The sequence below is a fragment of the Myotis myotis genome, unplaced genomic scaffold (genome assembly GCF_014108235.1).
Source record: "Myotis myotis isolate mMyoMyo1 unplaced genomic scaffold, mMyoMyo1.p scaffold_m19_p_8, whole genome shotgun sequence".
Classification (NCBI taxonomy): Eukaryota; Metazoa; Chordata; class Mammalia; order Chiroptera; family Vespertilionidae; genus Myotis; species Myotis myotis.
Window position 1 is genome coordinate 48,880,310 of NW_023416390.1, and position 19,102 is coordinate 48,899,411.

Below are 19,102 nucleotides of genomic sequence, written 5' to 3' on the forward strand. Positions count from 1 at the left end.
GAAGCCTGCGGGATCAGGCAGGCCGGATGCTGGCGGCCCTGACGGTGTTCCTGGGCTCGGAGAGAACATTTCAGTTCTGCCAGTCAAGTCTTGAGAGTCTCTCGTGAGAAAAAGAACTGGGAACCAAACCAAATTATGAAGGGATTGCTTTTTTGATGATATAAATATGACATTCAGGATTAATGAGAGAACCTCAAACTAGTTTTTCTGTGTTGGGCAATCACACATTGATCTTTACTCAGGGAAGAGCTTAAGAGTTGTGGACTCTTAACCCCATTCTTCCACGTTGCATTTCCTTTTCAGTGCAGAAAAATACACCGACTTTTTCCAGAAAAGGAGACGGAGGCTGCATGGCCAACTCCTCGGTGAAGGACTGTGGGTTTTACTCAGACCCTCGATAACTTGCGAGGTAGTCTTTGGAAAGTCATTTAATCTTTTTATTTATTTTTTTTATTCCTTGCTCTTTTTCAAGCCCCATATCACGGAATCATCCTATTTTGTTAAGGGTTTATCTGTCCTTTTCCATCTCCAGAATCTCTGTTCACATACCATCGTTGTTGATTTTACACCTGGGCCGTAGCTGTGGTCTTCCTTGCCTCTAGCCTTCCTCCTTTCCCCAACACCCTGCATGGCTACTTGCCCCACCGTTTCCTCTTCACTGGAGAGAGCAGCAGTCTCATGCTGCTAATTGGATCAGGCACAGCTTCCCTCACCAGCTGTTGAGACTCTGTGGTTGGCTCCTCCTCAGTCTCTACGTTTCTTGGCTTTTTTAGACCATGGCCTTTGGGGAAAAGAGGCTGCTCCCAGCAAGAAAACACCAGGGGCCCCCTCTGGCTCCCGCTGCCCCAGCCTCAGCCCCAGCCAGCCACAGGGAGGTCAGACGGAATCCGTATCTGCTGTAACCCATTTAAAATGCATTTTAGGAGGCTCTGAACCATCAGATGTTGATTCCATTACTCTCCAGCCAGGTTTTGAATGGACCTAAGCCATTTCCTTCATATACAACCCAGGTTCCTTTTCCTGGGTGTTAGTACCTGTTGTAAATATCTGAGGGAGGTAAGGGTTGGCTGCTCAGCCACAGTGTCACTCTCAGGTTTTAAGGAAATCAAGCTTCTCACAATTGGTTCTGCAAGCTCAAGGGGCTTCCTGCTCCTTAGGTGAATGAAAAGTTCACCGGAAGCAAGCCTGTGAGAATCCAGTACAAGTGACTCTCATACACTTGAACTTGGCATCTAGAAGCTCGCTAGATAGAGAACTGGGTAGGGATTTACTGTTAACTTATACTCCAGCCTAGCTGGAATCTTTCTTCCTATCTGTGCAAGAGTGGGGAGTACATCTAGAATACTTTAGCCACTCTCTGTGTGCTAACCACCTTGACTTTCGCTGATGAAATCCCCTTTTCTAATCTGTATCATGCGTGTCAACAAGTGACTGTTTTCCCCGATAATAGCCTTACTTTGGGCATTTACCTGGCTCCTATGGATCTATACTCAGGTACAGATAACAGAAATATACCCAGCAACTGCCTCAGGCACCCCGGCATCCGGGTCAGAATGCCAGTTGAGCACCTGGATCCTAGTATCAGCAATAATATCGCATGGTCTGCGTCGAAGGATCTTAGGCACGTTTCAGACATAACAACACTGTTTTGTTGGCAGACTAGATTTGCAGGCTGCTAAATCACTTAAAAAAAAAACACCACAACAACTATTGCCAACAACAACAAGAAAAGAGGTTTCACATAAAAAAAAAAATCTTGATGTTTGGCCTTCTCTGGGAAAATTGGGACATCTGCAACACCCAGCCTCACTCCTGGTGGCAGTGGTTCTTTTCCAGCTGAATGGCAGAGGCCTGTTTTAGACTTGGGGCGGGAGGGCGCTGAGAATGGGCTCCTGGGAAGGGCCCAGCTCTTCCAAACATCTCCCTGCGCTGAGCCCTCAGTCACTGCGATGTTGCTGTTGGTTTCCAGGACCCTCTCCCCCCTGCCTGTAGGTACTCGAGTGTTTGACCCTTGCAGCTGTTGGTCAGTTTTTCTTGTTGGCTCAAGAAAACTTGTGCTTTGCTTATGCTGTTTCTTTGGAATGTCATTGCCTTTCGGGCGTGCCTCCCCCCGTCTTCACCTCATCTTCAAGGCCAGCCCCAAGGTCCCCTGGCCTGCGGAGCCTCACACAGCTGTTATGGCCCTAGCCCCTCTGCTCTGCACAGACAGCATGGCGTAGAATTTGATTTTACACGTCGTTCTATTGTTTATTGTTTCATGTCTTCTCTCTCCTACATGGTCATATGTTTCCTGACTGTCAGGAAGCATAGCTCTCTTACACTGTGTATTTATCACTGTGAAAATGTTAATGCTCAGCCTACTTACGTCATTTTTTAAAAGGCAGAGAACAATACCTTATTGATCTACCTAACAATTAGTATGAAGCATATTTATACATGGTGAAAAGCAGTAGGACAGTGTTCTAAATAGGAAAGTAATATACAGGTAGGCGCAACCAAGAAGCCTGGTGAGGAAACAGGCCCAGAAAGGGGGAGCGCCTTGCTGGAGTCCCACGGTTGGCGGAGAGCCTAGTCTTTGCTCTAACCATGGTGGCACCCAGCCTTGCCAGCACCACATCTACAGCCAAGCCCTGCAGGTCCTCCTTAAGGCTTAGTATTCACATTTCAACATGAAAGAATTCCCAAAGTTACTTAAATAGTACACCACAAATTAAGCAAAAGCGTGGATGCCTATCAAACTCTCCACACCCTGACACAAGGTGCGGGAAAGGGGCTGTGAAAAATCCCCAAGGCACCAAGAGTCTAGATATGGTGTGGACTGGACTGGATGATGACAGGGCGTCGAGTGCAAAGGCAGCACCCCGAGGGTGTGAGGGCAAGGGATACAAAGTAAGCAGCTTAGCTGGGCTGGCATTTGAGAGTAGTGATGGATGAGGCAGGCAAGGGAAAGGGAGTTAGATTTGCATGTTGTGCTGAGGGTGTTTCACTTGGGGGAGTGCCTTTAGAGCCTTTTTAGCAGGGGCAGGTCTGGTTGCTTGGAGTGTGGCTCTGGGGCAAGCAGGGAGCTGGGGACAAGAGGCTGCCATGGGAATCTTGGCTTAACCCTAGGCAGTGGCAGTGGAGAGGAGCTTTGTGGAGAGGAGTGCTGTGGAAGGGCTCAAAAGATGTGGGAGCCTTTTACAACATTACAGGATGACAGCATTCTTTCTGGGCCAAGATGGAGTTATTCCAGTAGCCAGGAAGCGGGGCTGGCTACCTCGATGAGCAGCCTTTGATTCCGTGTTTCCAGAGAAATGCTCATGGCTTCTGGCCCCACTCCCTCTGGCTGTATAGATGTATCCTTTAGGAAACAAGGGCGCTTTTCACTGCCTGCTTGGCCACCTCCTTCTCGCTGTCACGTGTACGCTGTCTCCACAGCATATACTGATTTTCCTGTTTGCACAGGCACACCATGTACTTTGGTCAAAAGGTCCTGTTTCTCCATACATATAAGTCTTTCTGGACACACATTAGCCGTACACAGGAGCAAATTGTGTATTTTTTTTTTAGTTTTAAGTGTGAGGGATGTTAAGAGTGGTGTTTTCTGCTTATGGAGCTTTCTGTTTTGAGTTTTACAGACATTTAACCATCTGTTTATGACTTTAAAGTGAGTGCTTTAAGTGGAGGCCATGAATAAATATATGAGTCCTGAAAGGTATTGAAGAGGTATTATCAATAATGAATTGCCACTATACATCTTTCTTAGCTATTATTGCAGCTTTAAAAAAGGTCTAATGTAATCAGATTGTATTTTTAAGGAATTTTAAAAACTCTAATATTAAGTATAGATTTTTAAATCTGGATCATATCTTTTCAGAAGAGATTTTGGGGTTGCTTGAACCATATTTAAAATAATCTGTTTTTTTCTTTGTTGTTGTTGTTTATTAAAGCAACTTTTATCCAGGTCCTTAATAATTTACAGATGACATGTATTTATGTAATACTGTGTTACCAAATTATTTAATAAAAATGAAATGTCAGATTTATTGTTGAACTTCTTTTCAGAAATATGCAAATAACATTGTCTTTTCCTCCAGCCAAACAAATGATTCATTTCACCTAGTTATTCTATAAAAGAATGAATTCTATCTTCTTCTCCCTGTAGGTGATTGGTTCACAGGTTCCAGAGTTTTTTGTGTGTTTTTCCCCCCCATAAAGCTTCATTTATCTGACTGCAATGTAAAAAATCAAAGAATTTTAGAGTTTAGAGAGCAAAACATCGCTAGGCTGTCTCCTGCATGTCCAGGACGATGCCTAACCAATTGAGCCACACTGGCCAGGGCTACAGCATTTTCAAAATATACTTTTCAATATTAATGTGAGAATAGCGGTTGGAACAAATACCCCATTTGTCAATTTTTATTCCTTTTGTTGTAGTTGACATCCTTTGGGAGCTGAATAAATTTAAATATAAATAAAAGAAATAACATATTTCAACTCAGGGAACAGTGTTATTTTATAGCTTAATATTATAGACCTAAAACAAATGCTAATGTATTTTGACCTTGGTTTGTACTTGACATCCTGGCAACCAACAAAGGGGACCGGCAGAGGGGAATTCTGAGAGCAGTTTGAATGGGCTCGCACTGCTTAATCTGCTGCGAGGTTTTGAGGTGTTGACTGCCCTTTTTATTACTATTTACCAGCTTACTATCAAGCCGTCCTTGAGTTAGCTCTTACTAATACGTCTATACTAGCCCATAGTAGTTGATACTTACCAGTGTTAACCTTTAGTAAAAATTTAAGAAATGCATGCATTAATAATCATTGGGTATTTCTATTGTCACATGCAAACATCATTTTTACATCTATGCATGTATGTGTATTCAATATGCCTAGTTAATTCATTTTCGCACAAAAAAGAACTTCTAGTGTATCATGGGTATGAAGAACAGTATTACTTTATTCCAGCTATACCTAGGAAAATTCTCCAGAAGAGCAAACATTGAAAAAGCCCCCAAAACCTTTTTGGATTGAGCTTTCCCTTTGTGTTGAATCGGTACATGTGGAACCAGGTGGGCAGGCTGGCTCCAAGTACCTGGGTTTGTGGATGTGCCATCATGATTTTGGTAAAGTGTTAGAGAACACTGTTTAAGCAAGGATGTGGGATGTGGAAGACAGATGCTGTCCATCCCCTTTATTAAAAAAAGAAAAATCCACTTCCCAGGCATTGATGACGTGGAATTAAATTGGCTATAAAATAATCATAATAAAAGAAAAACAAAGAGAAATTACATCACATACTGGTTTTACTGCCTCTGGTGCTTCGCTTATAAATTATATTCCAAAGTGAATCTTGGCTAAAAGCTAAGCTCCTTTATATTTAGGGCTTTGGAAATGTGTTTAATTTTCACTGGTGTAATCATTTGTGGTTAGTTCTGACTTTCAGGACCTTTTTGGTAGGTAATAGACTTTGGTGTGCTGAGCTTTTGGACCCGTGGGATTGTTGACCCGTCACCCTGATGGTGTTCTCTAAAGTGCAGTGGACGACGGATGGTGGGACTGCCCCGGCATATCCCTGAGAGAGTGCATGGTGGCTGGGACAGGTCATGACCGCTGTAAAGGTCACCAGGAAAAGGGATGTTCATACAGTCAGAATTTGTAAGCAATAATGCCTTACATAAAGTAAGAGTGATTTTCTTTTCCCTTTCAGATTTTGGGGTAAGTGCATTCTTAGCAACAGGGGGTGATGTTACCCGGAATAAAGTCAGAAAAACATTTGTTGGCACCCCGTGTTGGATGGCCCCTGAAGTCATGGAACAGGTAAAAATAAATGATGGTTTTATTGACATAGTACAGTCATGCAAGTTATTAATACACTAACATTTCATTCAGAGCACCCATTTCACTCGAATGCATCACATAACTAAAGTTTAACTCCCGGTTGCTGGGCCTTGACACACTACTATCTAAGTTCTGCCCACACAGTGTGGACTTCCCCGTGTGCGGTGGGCCTGCTGTCTAATTGTGTTTTCTCCTGGTTCCCTTCTTAGGTGAGAGGCTATGACTTCAAGGCCGACATGTGGAGTTTCGGAATAACTGCCATCGAATTAGCAACAGGAGCAGCGCCTTATCACAAATACCCTCCCATGAAAGTAATTACTCTTGGAAATATTACGTCGGGTTTGAAATACGGCTGAACGGAATGGGTTCTGGGGTTCTCTTAGACATAGTCATGTTTCTCTTGGACCTGAGGAGAATTAATGGAGGAATGCAGACAAGCTAAATGTTGTCCGATGTCCTCAGTGGACAGAACAGGACGGAAGTAGTACAGTGCCCAGCTTTGAAGCTTGCTTTGTTTGCATTCTCAGCACAGAGCTGAGTCAGGAATGGGATCTGATTGGTCGATGGAGGTTGATAACTGTGACAAATGCTGGCCATTACTCTTTTGATAGCAGACTATCCCCAGCACTGCAAGGGAAATCTAAAAATAGGTTATGGTGATATCATCTTTGCAGATGGATTTCCCAAATTTTCAGGCCTATTTAAAAAAAATAGTCTGTAACATTTTACCCATTTTCATAGCATCATGTGGTTGACTCGTTTGAAATAAGCGAGTTCAGTATTTTTTTGAAACAACATACATTTGGATACTGTTTTCAGATTTTTGTGACTCTTATAATTGGCCTATGTCATTATTTTTCTTAGTTCTTGAGATAGTGGTATCAGGGCGAATTGAGATAGTGATATCTGGGCAAATTTACCCAACTGGATTTTGTTTTGAGACTGAAGTAGTTGGATGGAAATTATGAAGGTGTTTTACAGAGAATACTGGTCCATGTTTGTTTTAGTGTTTCCCTAAGAAAATATTGGAAAATTTAGAAGGATGTTTTTAAAGCCCTGGGAATAAAAAGGTTAAGTAATTATACTGATTAAAATGTTATTACATGTTTATTGTTGAAAATCTGGAAGTATAAATAAGAATAAAGAAGAAAATAATCATTTAGAATCTCATCAACTATAGATAATCCCTGTTAAGGTTTTAATATAGTTCATTACTTTGTTTCTCTCTCTCTTTCTTAACACACACACACACACACACACACACACACACACACACACACAATTAAGATTCTGGGGTGTGTGTGTGTGTACATACCTAATTTTGTTAGTAAGTAGTGATGTAAACAATTGAAGTGACCTTTCAAAGGAAAAGCACTGAAGCAGCTTCGAAGATTTTTTTCTTCCATTTAGCTTCTCTGTATTCTTTTTTCTTATTTCTTGTTTTCTTTCTCTCCTTACTTAGTGTTGCCACCTGAATGTATAATCCCAGCCTGAAGTCCTGAGGACTTTTCTTAGGACGTTGCAGTCCTCCCACTTTCTTCGGTTTGCTATTATCCTCCACAAACAATAACCTGCCACTTTAATCCTTCATCTATTCAGACATCTGAAAGTGTTGGAAAAGTGGCTTGGCATGTATAGCATTTGCATAAATTAAGGCTGATGTATGCATTAATGCTTTATTCATTGTATAGGTCAATGGTTTACTATAAATTCTTTTTCTTAAGCAAATCATTTAACGTGTGCCAGAGTGGCATCTTTACCTTTTTGGTTTGAAGCTGTATTCTTATTTTGTTTCGCTCCCTCCAAGAGCAGCATGGCCTTTTGCCCTGGTTATGGTTTTTAGCAACTCAGCTATATTCTGGCCATCTTTCGGTTTTGCCAAGCCTTTAAGCAATTTTCTGTATTTTTTTTTTTCCACTAAAAAAAAAGAAAGAAAAGGAAGTCATGTGTTCCTTTCTGGGATGTTGTGCATTTATTTTTAGGGTTGGTACTGTTACCAAGGCCCTGAGTACAGGCGGTTCCTTGCTGATGAATGACCTGTGTGCACTTCACTGCTGCGCGGGTCCTCCCTCTCTGCGCTGCACCGCGCCCTCTCCCAGCCAGAGCCCTGTGTGCACGCAGCCCGGGCTGGAGCTACGTGCGCCTCCAGGCTGTGCCAGAGCCAGTTCCCAGGAAGCTCTGGCCGCGTGTCTTTGGGAGATCATTCTTAACAAATAGAGCAGATTTTGTAAGTTCTGTCAGTGGAATAACAAAAATGTGAAAGGGCTCGTGAAACAGTTTGCAAAAGAGAAATGAATGCTTTAAAGATACAACTCTCTGTAAAGTTGCAATCACGGGAAAAACACGATTGTATCTAATCCAGGTTGGTCTCTGATGCTTCTGTGAAAAAAACTAAAAACTCAGTTGTAGCAATTGCTACACTGAGGTTCTGTCTTTATGTTTGTTTCCACTGCAGGTGTTAATGTTGACTTTGCAAAATGATCCACCCACTTTAGAAACAGGAATAGAGGATAAGGAAATGATGAAAAAGTATGGCAAGTCCTTTAGAAAATTACTTTCACTGTGTCTTCAGAAAGATCCTTCCAAAAGGTATGTCAAACTGGGTGGATGAGTTACTGGCCTGGTCTGAGTCACCACAAAGCTTTGTTTGTGGAGGGGGAAAGGCTGTATGAGGACACCTGCAAGGTACTTCTCGTTCAAGGGAAATGCTGCTCCTGCCCCCAGATTTCCAACCTGTTAGTGGAAGACAGCATGGGTCCACAGGGAAACAAGCAAATGGGGTCGGGGAGAGGCACAAGAAAATGTTAGTGTTGGTAAGATTCGCTGTGCTTGTAAGGTATGGGCATTGTCATCAAAGGAAATGAAGTAAAGCAGAAATCAAGAGAAATTGGCAGTGGTGCGTTCAGAAGCTGAGCTAATATTCTGCACAGTGTAGGTTGAGCTGACCTCTCAGGATTTGAATATCCTGCTAGCTCCGGTCTAAACCAGGCAGAGCTATTGAATTTTGCATGAGCTTCCTTTTAGTTGCAGAACAAGTTGTTTGTACCATTTAAAAGATTATTGGTAAAGAAGCTTAATATTTTTGCATTAGAAAGATGAATCATATAAACAGAAGTAAATTGTTTTAAAAGAACTTTAGAATTTCCTCTTTATTCTCAGGCGATTGCCCCCATACTGTAGTATGTCTGTGTTCTGAGTTTGTTTCTTCCTTCTTAATTTCTCTTCCGATTTTGAACTCTCCTGAGCAGTAAGCATAGAGCAGGTGTCCTTTATCACTGAAAGGAGAATGTTAATGATGTGAACCACCCAGGCCTGGCACCCTCCTAGCATGCAGTGAATGCAGATGAGAGGCCTGGCGAGGACTTTGAAAAGTTATCTGCTACCCTCATCTGCCCTAAGGTCCAATCTGATAATTGTATTTTAAAACATGTAAACTGGCTTCTCTTCTGAAACTTTCTTTTTCAGGGAAGGACCTGCTTTTTGAAGAATTCCTTTATTCTTACCTTCAATTCTTTATGAAACTTAAGCCTTTAGACAGTGGTCCTTGAGCTTGTTGAGATCCAACCGAATGGTGGTGCTGTGTAATTCCAGCTCTTTCAGAAAATCTGTTTGAGGGGCTCCCCTTCTTTACAGTAAGCACACTTGACATTATTTTACCCATCTCTTGCAGCAGTTCTCTTCATTCCTTTACATTTTACTGAATTTGCGTTCAGTCTTTCCTGTATTCGTCCTCTTCTCATGCAGCCAGGTCTAAAGACTGTTTGCTGTTAAGTATCTTGAAATTATTTATTGTAAAAGGGATGCTTGTTTTGTCACACTTATAGACTGTTTCTGCTGAAACATCTTAGTTGCCCTTTGTGTTTGATTTGTAAGGTTTATTTTCCTCTGAAGTTATACTGGTCTTTCCTTCAAGTTACTTCTTCACTCTCCGAGTGGATGAAAATTCTCTTCAGTTCTAATTTTGTTCTGCAACACTTGCTTGCCTACCCCTTGGATTTAGTGTCATCTCTAAATATCAATTTTTGGCATCACCAAGGAACCAGGATTTAATTCTCCAGAGCCCAGTGAAAGAAGTGCTTGCCTTCCCAGTTAGCATTGTGCTATCACTGTTGGTCTCTGTGGTCCTTGAGCTAGTTGAGATCCCACCTAGTGGTGATGCTGTGTAATTCCAGCTCTTTCAGAAAATAATTCTGTACAGTAGAATAGTTAGTGTGCCTAAAGATGTAACAATATCATTCTTTAGGAGACTTGTAATTTTGTTAAAATAAATCAGATGAGATCATCATATGTTATATTTAACAAACCATTCTTATTTCTTACTAATCTTGAGAGTCCTTCCAGGTTTTATTTATTTTATGAACTCTAATATCAGGCTCCTATTACCCCACCCCCAAAAAATATTTTAGAAAAGAGCCATACTCTTAAATTTTTACCCAGTCTTTCCCTCAGAGTTCTTGCTTAGTGACATTATCGATCTACAAAGTATTAATAGTTTAAGAACTTCTTTTAGGTATTTTCTTTGTGTCATACTCTATTCTCACTATTGTACAATTGTCCTCTATAACAGAGAGCGTTGGTGGTGCACAAACTTCCCCCGTGACTTTTTTTTTTAATGAAAATACATGGATTTGGGAAGTTTGGGGGGGGGGAGCTTCTTGAAATATGAGAATGGAAAAAGAGGCAATGTTGTTGAATTTTTCTTACATAGGTGCAACTTAAAATATGTATTCATTCCAGAATTAATAAGTAAACATTAGATTGCTGCACAATTCTGAAAGAAACCGTGAATATACCCTGCCTTCTCTGCCTTTGCTTATGTTATTCATGAGTTCTTCTTTTCCCTCTATCCACCTCCCACCTGTCTTTCAACATTTAGTTCAAAGGCTTCATTTCTTAGAGATAGATATCCCTGGTGAGATTCCTAGTCCTGCTTTATCATCACCTGTGTGACTTAGTTTTCTTGCCTGGAAAATGGGGCTAATGACACTTACTTCATAGGACTGTGATAAGGGTAGAGTAAGAAAATGCACTGAAAACGGATAGCACAGTGCCGGGGGGTTCCTAAATATTCAAGAAATTGGAATTGCCATTCATTATCTGCCTTTTCCTTCCTGACCAAATAGAGTTTTTGCAAATTTTAATTTTCTTACCATATGCTGAATACATGTCTCTTGTAGCAATACACTGTGTACATATATTGACTTACATATCTGATCTCCTCATAAGTTTGTAAGTTTTTTTTAGAAAGAGAGCCTGTGCCACTTATCCTTATATCTTTCTATCTGCAGTGTCTGGTATGTCTTATTTACTCAGAGGTATTTCTTGAATAACTGGAGACAATTGGGTTTTTGTAACTTGGGGTGATTTTGACTCATTGCAAAAAATTCAGAAACAAACCTGATTCGAGTAGGCTTAGGAATGAATGCAAGATTTGGGGTAATTTATATTTATTTCTGTTGCCTGCAGTAGATTATATACTTGCAGGCTGAAAGCAGATGAATGGGACCAAAGCCCTGGTGTTGCTGAGTACCTTTTTAACAGTGAATAAAAGCATATCAGGGGCCAGGCCCGGTTCACGCCTGTGCAGGAGTCCTCAAGCTAGATGAGAAGGGGTTATGCTTTTTTTCAACCTTGAGACTCATGGAACTTTCCTAAAAAAAGAGAGCAGAGCTGGATGTTAGAAGCTGTTTGCCTCATTTAAATCTGCGTGCTCTGCCTAGGCATAGATGAAGAATTACTTGTATTTGTATAGCAGAACATTTTGCCATTTCTTAAAAAAAAAAAAAATGAGCCTTAACCTTGTAGATTACATGCCCCCTTATGGATGGCAACTATAAGAGGAACCGGCCTTTTCTTTGAGCAATATGGGTGTGGATGTTGCATAGATAAATCTATTGGAAACTAATAAATCTTGAATATTACACTTGGGGGGAGGGGCCGGGGAGACATGCTGCTCTGCCTAAGGTTAGTGAGCTATTTGGAATTGTCATGCAAATTGCTAGAGCTACTTAAACTGTGTCATATTCCTCCTGAATCCTTTGAAAATTATTTTCAAGTCTCAGTGGACTTGGGTTCATCCATATGTATTAACTGAATCCTTTAACAGATTTTCTTCTGAGAAGGTTAGTGCTTGCAGACTTCCATATTGTTTTCAAGGATTTAAAATTGAATCATCATTCAAAGCCGGGCCAGTTATTTGGGTTGCCGATCTAACATTGCTCATAAGACAATGCTTGTATTTATACTGCCTTGTGTTGCTTGATAATTGACAGCAGCCACGTAAGACATACTGCACTTGCAGCAGTCTTTCTCCTGTGTGCTTAGCTAAGAGGCAGGTAGCATTCAGGGCTCCATCTTAACCCTACACTGGCAGTTGCTACGGCATTGAACATGAAACAGACAAAACAAAAGGACTAAAGTCAGGTGGGCAACACGCACCCCGGCTTTTCTCATACCTCTGTCACTTTCTTCTCTGCCTCCTTCCCTCATCCTTTCCAGTTCCGTTTTTCCATACTTTGTCCTGGGGTTGTTTGGCACATGGATTTGATTCCAAAGCTGTAGACACCTGAGCGAACTTGAGAGCACCAAGGGGACCTGCTATTTTGTACTCTGTTTCGAGTAGAAATCACCTATTAGTTAATATAAATATTAAGTCTACAAAAAAAGGAATGTGGCTTCTTTAAACCTTTTCTCAATTCTCGTGTGATTGCATTTTTGTATTTATTGATGAAGGCCAAGAGCGGAGTACAGAGAAAGGAGTTTTCCCTGAAGTCTGCTTTCCCCCTTTATAGTTCGGTTACCATGGAAGTGACCTTGTTGGGGAAGGGAAAGTATTTTCCCAGCCCTGAATCCCAGGGTATGCCTGGCATTTCCCAGCCTTTTCTCTACTTTGGTCCTGCACTTGACCCTTAGTGTGCAGGAGGAGGAGGTGGGGTGCAGAGGCGGGACGAAGCATTTTGGCTCCCCCTGTCAGTATGTCCACTGTGTACAGACTTTCCCCCTTTTCCTTTTTTTGGGGGTGGGGCTAGCATGAGTCTGTTTTCATTACATCATTCTGCTGTTTCCTACTCTATTGATCAGATACTTAGACTTGAAGTGGTGGCTAAGTCTAGCCCCAGGAGTTGTGGTTCTGTGTCCTAATGGCTAGCAGCGTTTCTTTCACCTTATATTTTACTGAGGTATGAAATTGAGCGATAGCCATTTTCTGCTCTATGCCAGGCATTGGATATAGAAAGGTGAATGCTGTGTGGCCCCTGTCGTGGAAGGGGTTATAACCCAGTGGAGAGAAGGTAGGAGGCAGGAACAGACAGTTCCAGAAGGGGAGTGTGGCAGGCGTGGTGTGTGAGCATGAGCGGGGAACAGAGTGAAGTTGATTAGTGGGAGCTGGGAGGAGTGTCTCTGAAGATGCCTGACATTTAAATTGGCTCTTGACCTCTGAACAAGGGCGTGTCAGTTCCTTACAAACATTTTTAAAGCAAGAAAAGCAGCATATGCTAATGTCATAAAAGGGCAAGGTGGGTGAGAACATGGTGGTAGCTGGAGGACAGAGTTCACACAGGATGTGATGGGAAAGGAGGATGGAGAAGCCTAGCCTCCTGGCCTCCCGGGCCCCCAAGATCCTCTAGGCCAAATGGGAAACTGGCTCTGTTTAGAGGCCGAGTTTAGGGCCTCCGTGGACACAATTTGTATGTGGTGGCTGCACTTAGTGATGTTTCCTGATTCTTTTCTATGCTTGGCTGGTGGGTTGGAATGAGGAAGAGAAGTGATGGAGAGACTCACTGGGAGGCCACTGGAGTGGTTTCGGGCAGAGGTGATGAGGGTTTCAACCAAAACAGTGACCTTGAGTTCCTTAACCATCTTGATTTTCCTAGGTTTCTTTTTACTTTAAAAAATTCGACCTAAGTTTTTTGTATGCCTCCTAGGTGTTTGAAGTTTTGTTTTGTGTTGCGAGGTGCTAGGTATAATATGCCTAGCATCTAGCATCATGTCTGACGAATAGTAGATGCTCAATAAATATGTATTTCCTGAGAGAGTGAAAGGATGTATTTGCAGTAGCTGGAGGCCAAAAACGTTGCCAGCGATCAGTGAGAGTGTACGTTAAAATAACAACCAAAGTCCACTCATGTAAAAGAGTAGTCTCCTTTTTAGTTCTACTTTAACAAGGTGCACATTCATGAATTCGGATGAGCTTACCGAGGGATGTGGCGCACAAAATGTAAACCCTGGCCACCTGTTGATTAGACCTTCATTTACTCGGAGCAGAGAGCACTTAGAGGCTGGTTATTGCAGTGGCTGTGGCCATTCTGGGTTCTTTTCAGGTACCTGTAGGCAGTGTTCCACTTGAAACCGAGGGAGAGAGCAGGAACAAGTTAAATTTCTGTTTCTTTGCACAGAAGTACAGTGTGGGGCCCTGGTAGACTCTGGCAGTTTATGCATCGTTGCACTTGGCCACGTTTCCTGATTCTTTTATATGCTTGGGTTTGGCCCCTGGGAACATGTTAATGGAACTTCCTGGTTCCGAAGAAGGGGTTTCTAACCTCTTCAAATATGAGAATCCTTTTAAACTTGCTCGCCCCCCCCCCCCCCCCCGCCCCCCCCCGTCCCCAGCCCAACATGGTACTATTTGTACCTTTGCAAATCATTGCCTGGGAGAGAATACCTAATGATACTCAGTAATGGTTCTCTCCCTCCTCCCAGTTTTAAAGGTATGAACAATTAAAAACATACAGAAAAGGTGAAAAAGCTTTACAGTGTTTACTTCTACACCACAACCTAGATTCAACAATTATTACCATTTTTCTATTTATCTACATTTTGCTTGCTGAATGAACAGTTTGAAAATCAGTAACAGACTTGATACTTCAGCTTGCATTCCATACAAATTGAGAAATGTTCTGAATAACTACAGTGCTTTTCCATGTTTAAGAAAATGAACAGTAATTTTCTAAAATTATCTGTTACCTAGCATATTCACTTATCCTATATAAAAACAGCCTAATATGCAAATCAACCAAACGGTGGAATGACCAGTTGGCGGGGGCCAGGGCCAGTGAGTGGGCAGTGCCAAGCCAGCCAAGGCGGGTGCTGGGGGGGCAGAGGGAAGGGACAGTGAGCAGGGACAGCGGTGACCGGCGGCAGTGGAGTGATCAGGGGTGGGGCCGGCCACTTGCCAGCTGGCATGGTCCTCTGATTGCTCCGCCTGTTGCCTCCTGCAGAGGGAGGCCACTGGTGGCAGTGGTGGGGCAATGCTGGGTGGGGCTGGCTGCTTGCTAGCCATCGCCATCCCCCAGTTGGCCCACTGGTCTCCTCCTGCAGAGGGAAGCCAGACTGCTGCTTCAATTGAACATTCCCCCAGGGCTCCTGGACTGTGAGAGGGTGCAGGCTGGGCTGAGGGACCCACCTGAGTCCATGAATTTTTGTGCACCGGGCCTCTAGTCTATATATATAAAAGCCTAAGTGACAGAATGACTGGAACTACCAGAATGACTGGTTGCTATGATGTCTCACTCCCACAGCTGACCTCCTGCGGCTGGCCAACCTCCCATGGTCCCTCTCCCGAGCCAGCAGGCTCTGGGGACCCCACCCATGCACAAATTCGTGCACTGGACCTCTAGTCTTTAATGATTTCCAAAGGTCTTTTGTAGTTTCTCCTCCTTCCTTTCAAATGCAGGATTCAGACCAGGGGCATGTATTGCATTTGGCTTTATATTTCTTTAGTCTTTTAAAATCTGGAGCTGCACCCTCACATCTCCTTTTTTCCTCTTTGACACTGACTTTTGGAAGAGATCAGTTCATTTGTCTTGCTGACTGACTGTCCTATAGTATAGATTTATGTGACTTTCTTTTTCTGCATTGCTGTTTGTTTTAGAGAGAGCTGTTGATGAAGTAAGCTGTTCTTTATGGACTCATGCCAGCTCATAGACAACAGAAGTAGATAATCAGTACTCTGCCACCTCCTATGAAATACTTATTTAAGGCACAGATGCTAAAATCATCAGGTAAAAGGTTATGGGGGATAGGATATTCATAAACAGTAATGCCAAAGTATTACCCAAAATAACACTTTCCCATTGCAGTGGGTAAAACATACTTTTACAACTGAGAGATCTCAGGCCTGGGGACCAAGTAGTTACACTTAGTATCACTCCCAGTGGAGTTACCTAACATTATGTGCCCCTGACGTGCTGCAGTAAAACGTACACAGTGTCATCTAGGCAATGCTTCCCCCCCCCAAATGCTTGATTCAACCTCGTCAAGCCTTCAGACCTGAGAAACAAGTTTAATGACTCCATGAGGAAACAGCCAGACCAATCCAGTAATCCTTTTCAATGAACTTGCATTTTATTAATCACCATCATGTTTACCTTGCCCTGAAAACCGGTGGTCGGTGTACAGCTGAAACAGGGGTGTTTGGGGGTGTGCAGACAGCTGGCACACATGGTGTGTGGGCCCTCGCCCTCCTGACTCTCAGAGAGTCTTAGAGTGCCATGCACCGCAGTTTCTTGAGGGGCCCATTGCACCTTGTACGGCTTCTCAGTACATACAGGACTTTATCTCACAGACGTGCCAGTCTGACACCTTTTAGAAACACTGCATCTACTTAGTGAAGTGTAAGGGTGAGGGACGGAAGATTGACCGTGCCCCATATGTTTAACTCGGAGGAGTTTGTGTGTTTTGCAGACAAGGAGCTTGGAAAGAACTGGAAAATTGGCACTATTTTGTTTGGTGCCAGCGTGTGATTAACTTAGTGTCTGGTTTTGCTATTCCTAAAACTGGTCTTCCAGGAAGACGCTAGGATTAAGTTGTTTCATCAAGGCAGTATATTTATCGAGTGGTCATTGTCTCAACTCTAATTTATTATTGATCTTTCAGGCCCACAGCAGCAGAACTTTTAAAATGCAAATTCTTCCAGAAAGCCAAGGTAACATGCTTAAAACCCCAAGTAAATCTGCTATTTTGAAACACTGTGAATTTCTACGTTTCGTATCTGATGTTAAAGTGTTGGGAATATCTGTTTTGCAGAACAGAGAGTACCTGATTGAGAAGCTGCTTACGAGAACACCAGACATAGCCCAAAGAGCCAAGAAGGTAAGCGCCATTAGCCCCACCAACCTGGTAGGACATGAAACCCTTAGAAATCTGAGTGTTCCTCGTGCTCAGGATGTGAATAGTTAGAGGTTATGTGATCCGTGATCGCTCGGGTAACTGCATTCTGCCTTTTGGTTATCTCAGCTTGCTGTCGTTTGTTTGGGTGGATACCATGGGAAACGCAAATGATTTCATTTTTCCATTTATCAGCTTTGCTTACAGAAGGTCAGAGGGGAGGGCACTGTCATGAGTTCTGCACACTGGAGAGGTAAAACGTCCTTGGATATCTTTCCTTTGGATTTTACAGAAGAGGGACAGTCTTGTTAAAGCCGCTTGCAATGACAGAAGGAAAAACAAAACTTTTATTTTTGATGTTTTTTGGGAATATCTTCGGGGTATAGGTTTTTTTTCTCTTAAAAGATCCCGTGGTGACTTTTATTGTCCTCCTAACATTAACTAAATGATACGTATGATGACTTGAAAAACTTGTCATTCTAGCTTTGAGGTTTTTTAAAATGGTACGTATGTGTAAGTGTATTTATGTGTGTGTTTCACCAGAGTTTTATTTATCTGTAATTACTAATTTCGTTATGGTATGAGCCCTAATAAAATGTAACCTCTATTTTGGTTTAGTTTGGTTTTAGAATTATATTAGATATTTATTATTAAAAATATGTAAGCAGTCACAGATGTAGTTTTTCAGTTATTAAGGAAGCCGATGTGATAGCTGAGTCCTGCTCTGTAAATAAAATTGGCAGAGAAGTATGCACTAGTGATACATCTCACTAGGCCCAGCTGTGAGTAACTTTGAACGTTAACTTCCAGACCTTGGCTTTATAAAACATCCCGTATAGAATGCATTTCGCTAATGCTTTAGAATTACTTTAAATAGATTTTAAATAGGCTTTAAGAAGTGACCCGTCTGAGCGTCTCTGCTGGACCAGCCGACCCCTGTGGGGTGGGCTGGTCCCCGGGCTGTGAGCCTGGGCTAAGGCTAGGGGGCTGCCGCCTTGACTGCAGAGACCTGAGCAAGGTTGGCCGGGGATGTCTCTGAGGGAAGGTGGAAGTGGGCAGATCGGGTCAGAGAGGCACCTCTCCAGCACAGCAGGGAGTCAGCGCTTTGGTTGGAGGCAATAGAAGCTAGACATGCCCACAGAGTCCCAGGGCCCCACAGTGAAGCCGGAAGGAGGAGCCTGGGGAGATTCTCCGGGGTGTTGGAGTGGAGCACGAGGTCTTTTGATGAGATCTCTAAAATCTCAGCCGGAGTGGAAGAAAAGCTGTTAGAAAGCCATTGGCTTGTACAGTGTGTGTCTCCAAAGAACATTTTTTTTTTTGTCTTTGCTTTTTGTCCCCCGGAAGTTTTGTTGGATCTCATCCCGAGGCTCTTCCCTAAGAAGGTGTTCTCTGTGGAGCTTTAGCCTCACACCTCCAGCTCCTTGTTGGTGGCCAGCCAGCCTCTCGGGGGGTGTCCAAAGGCTCCCCTCCCGCCCAGACCGAGCCTTCCTGTGCTCCGTGTCCTCCTGAGGCGCCCGGTCTCAGAACACCGGGATTACGTTCACATTGAAGACCTCCTTCCCCATCGAATCACTCTCTGGATCCCCTCCTCGCCTCCCTCTGCGCGTGGCTCCGAGCGCTTTCCTCCCGGTTTTAACTAGACAGTGCAGTGGATTTCTCCCTCTTCCCCCTCCATCCCTCCTCTCTGTGCCTCCTTAGACCCCAGTGCAAGATTAACTTTCTGATCACGTCACTTCATTGCTCAGAAGTGGTTTCCAAAATTAAACAAAAACTTAAGCAAATAAATGGGGGAGGGGGAGTTCTTATCAAATAAAGGCCAAGCTCCTGAGCCTCGAAGTCATGGCACCGTTTCAGATTCCAGCCATTTGTCCTAACTCCAGCTGGCTTGAACCACTTACGGTTTTTACTGCGTCATCCACACTTTCCTTTGGAACTTCATCTCCCAGATTGAGAAAATGAAGACTGTTCAGGCTGTGACCCTATTTCCTTACTTTCAAAAATAGATTTCAGTGATTTACTACATATTAGTGTGCCCTGCGTTCCAGATCCCATTTCACATGTATCTGAAACAAGAAGTCGCTAGCGTTTGGGGAGGTATGATTTTTCCCAGCCATGTCATCTGCTGTTTCCTTGCTTTTTGATTGTAGACTTAAACCTTGGCGCTTGTTTCGTCCTC

General features: G+C 43.0%; 1 protein-coding gene across 1 annotated transcript in view; it reads left to right on the forward strand.

Annotated features, from left to right (window-relative positions):
* The window catches only part of STK39 (serine/threonine kinase 39), a 271,030-nt gene that overhangs the window by 98,987 nt on the left and 152,941 nt on the right, over positions 1–19,102 (forward strand). The window contains exons 6-10 of the mRNA XM_036319707.1: positions 5,693–5,802; positions 6,033–6,134; positions 8,279–8,412; positions 16,696–16,744; positions 16,846–16,911. Coding sequence (XP_036175600.1) covers positions 5,693–5,802; positions 6,033–6,134; positions 8,279–8,412; positions 16,696–16,744; positions 16,846–16,911 — 461 coding nt within the window. The remainder of the gene's footprint in view (positions 1–5,692; positions 5,803–6,032; positions 6,135–8,278; positions 8,413–16,695; positions 16,745–16,845; positions 16,912–19,102) is intronic.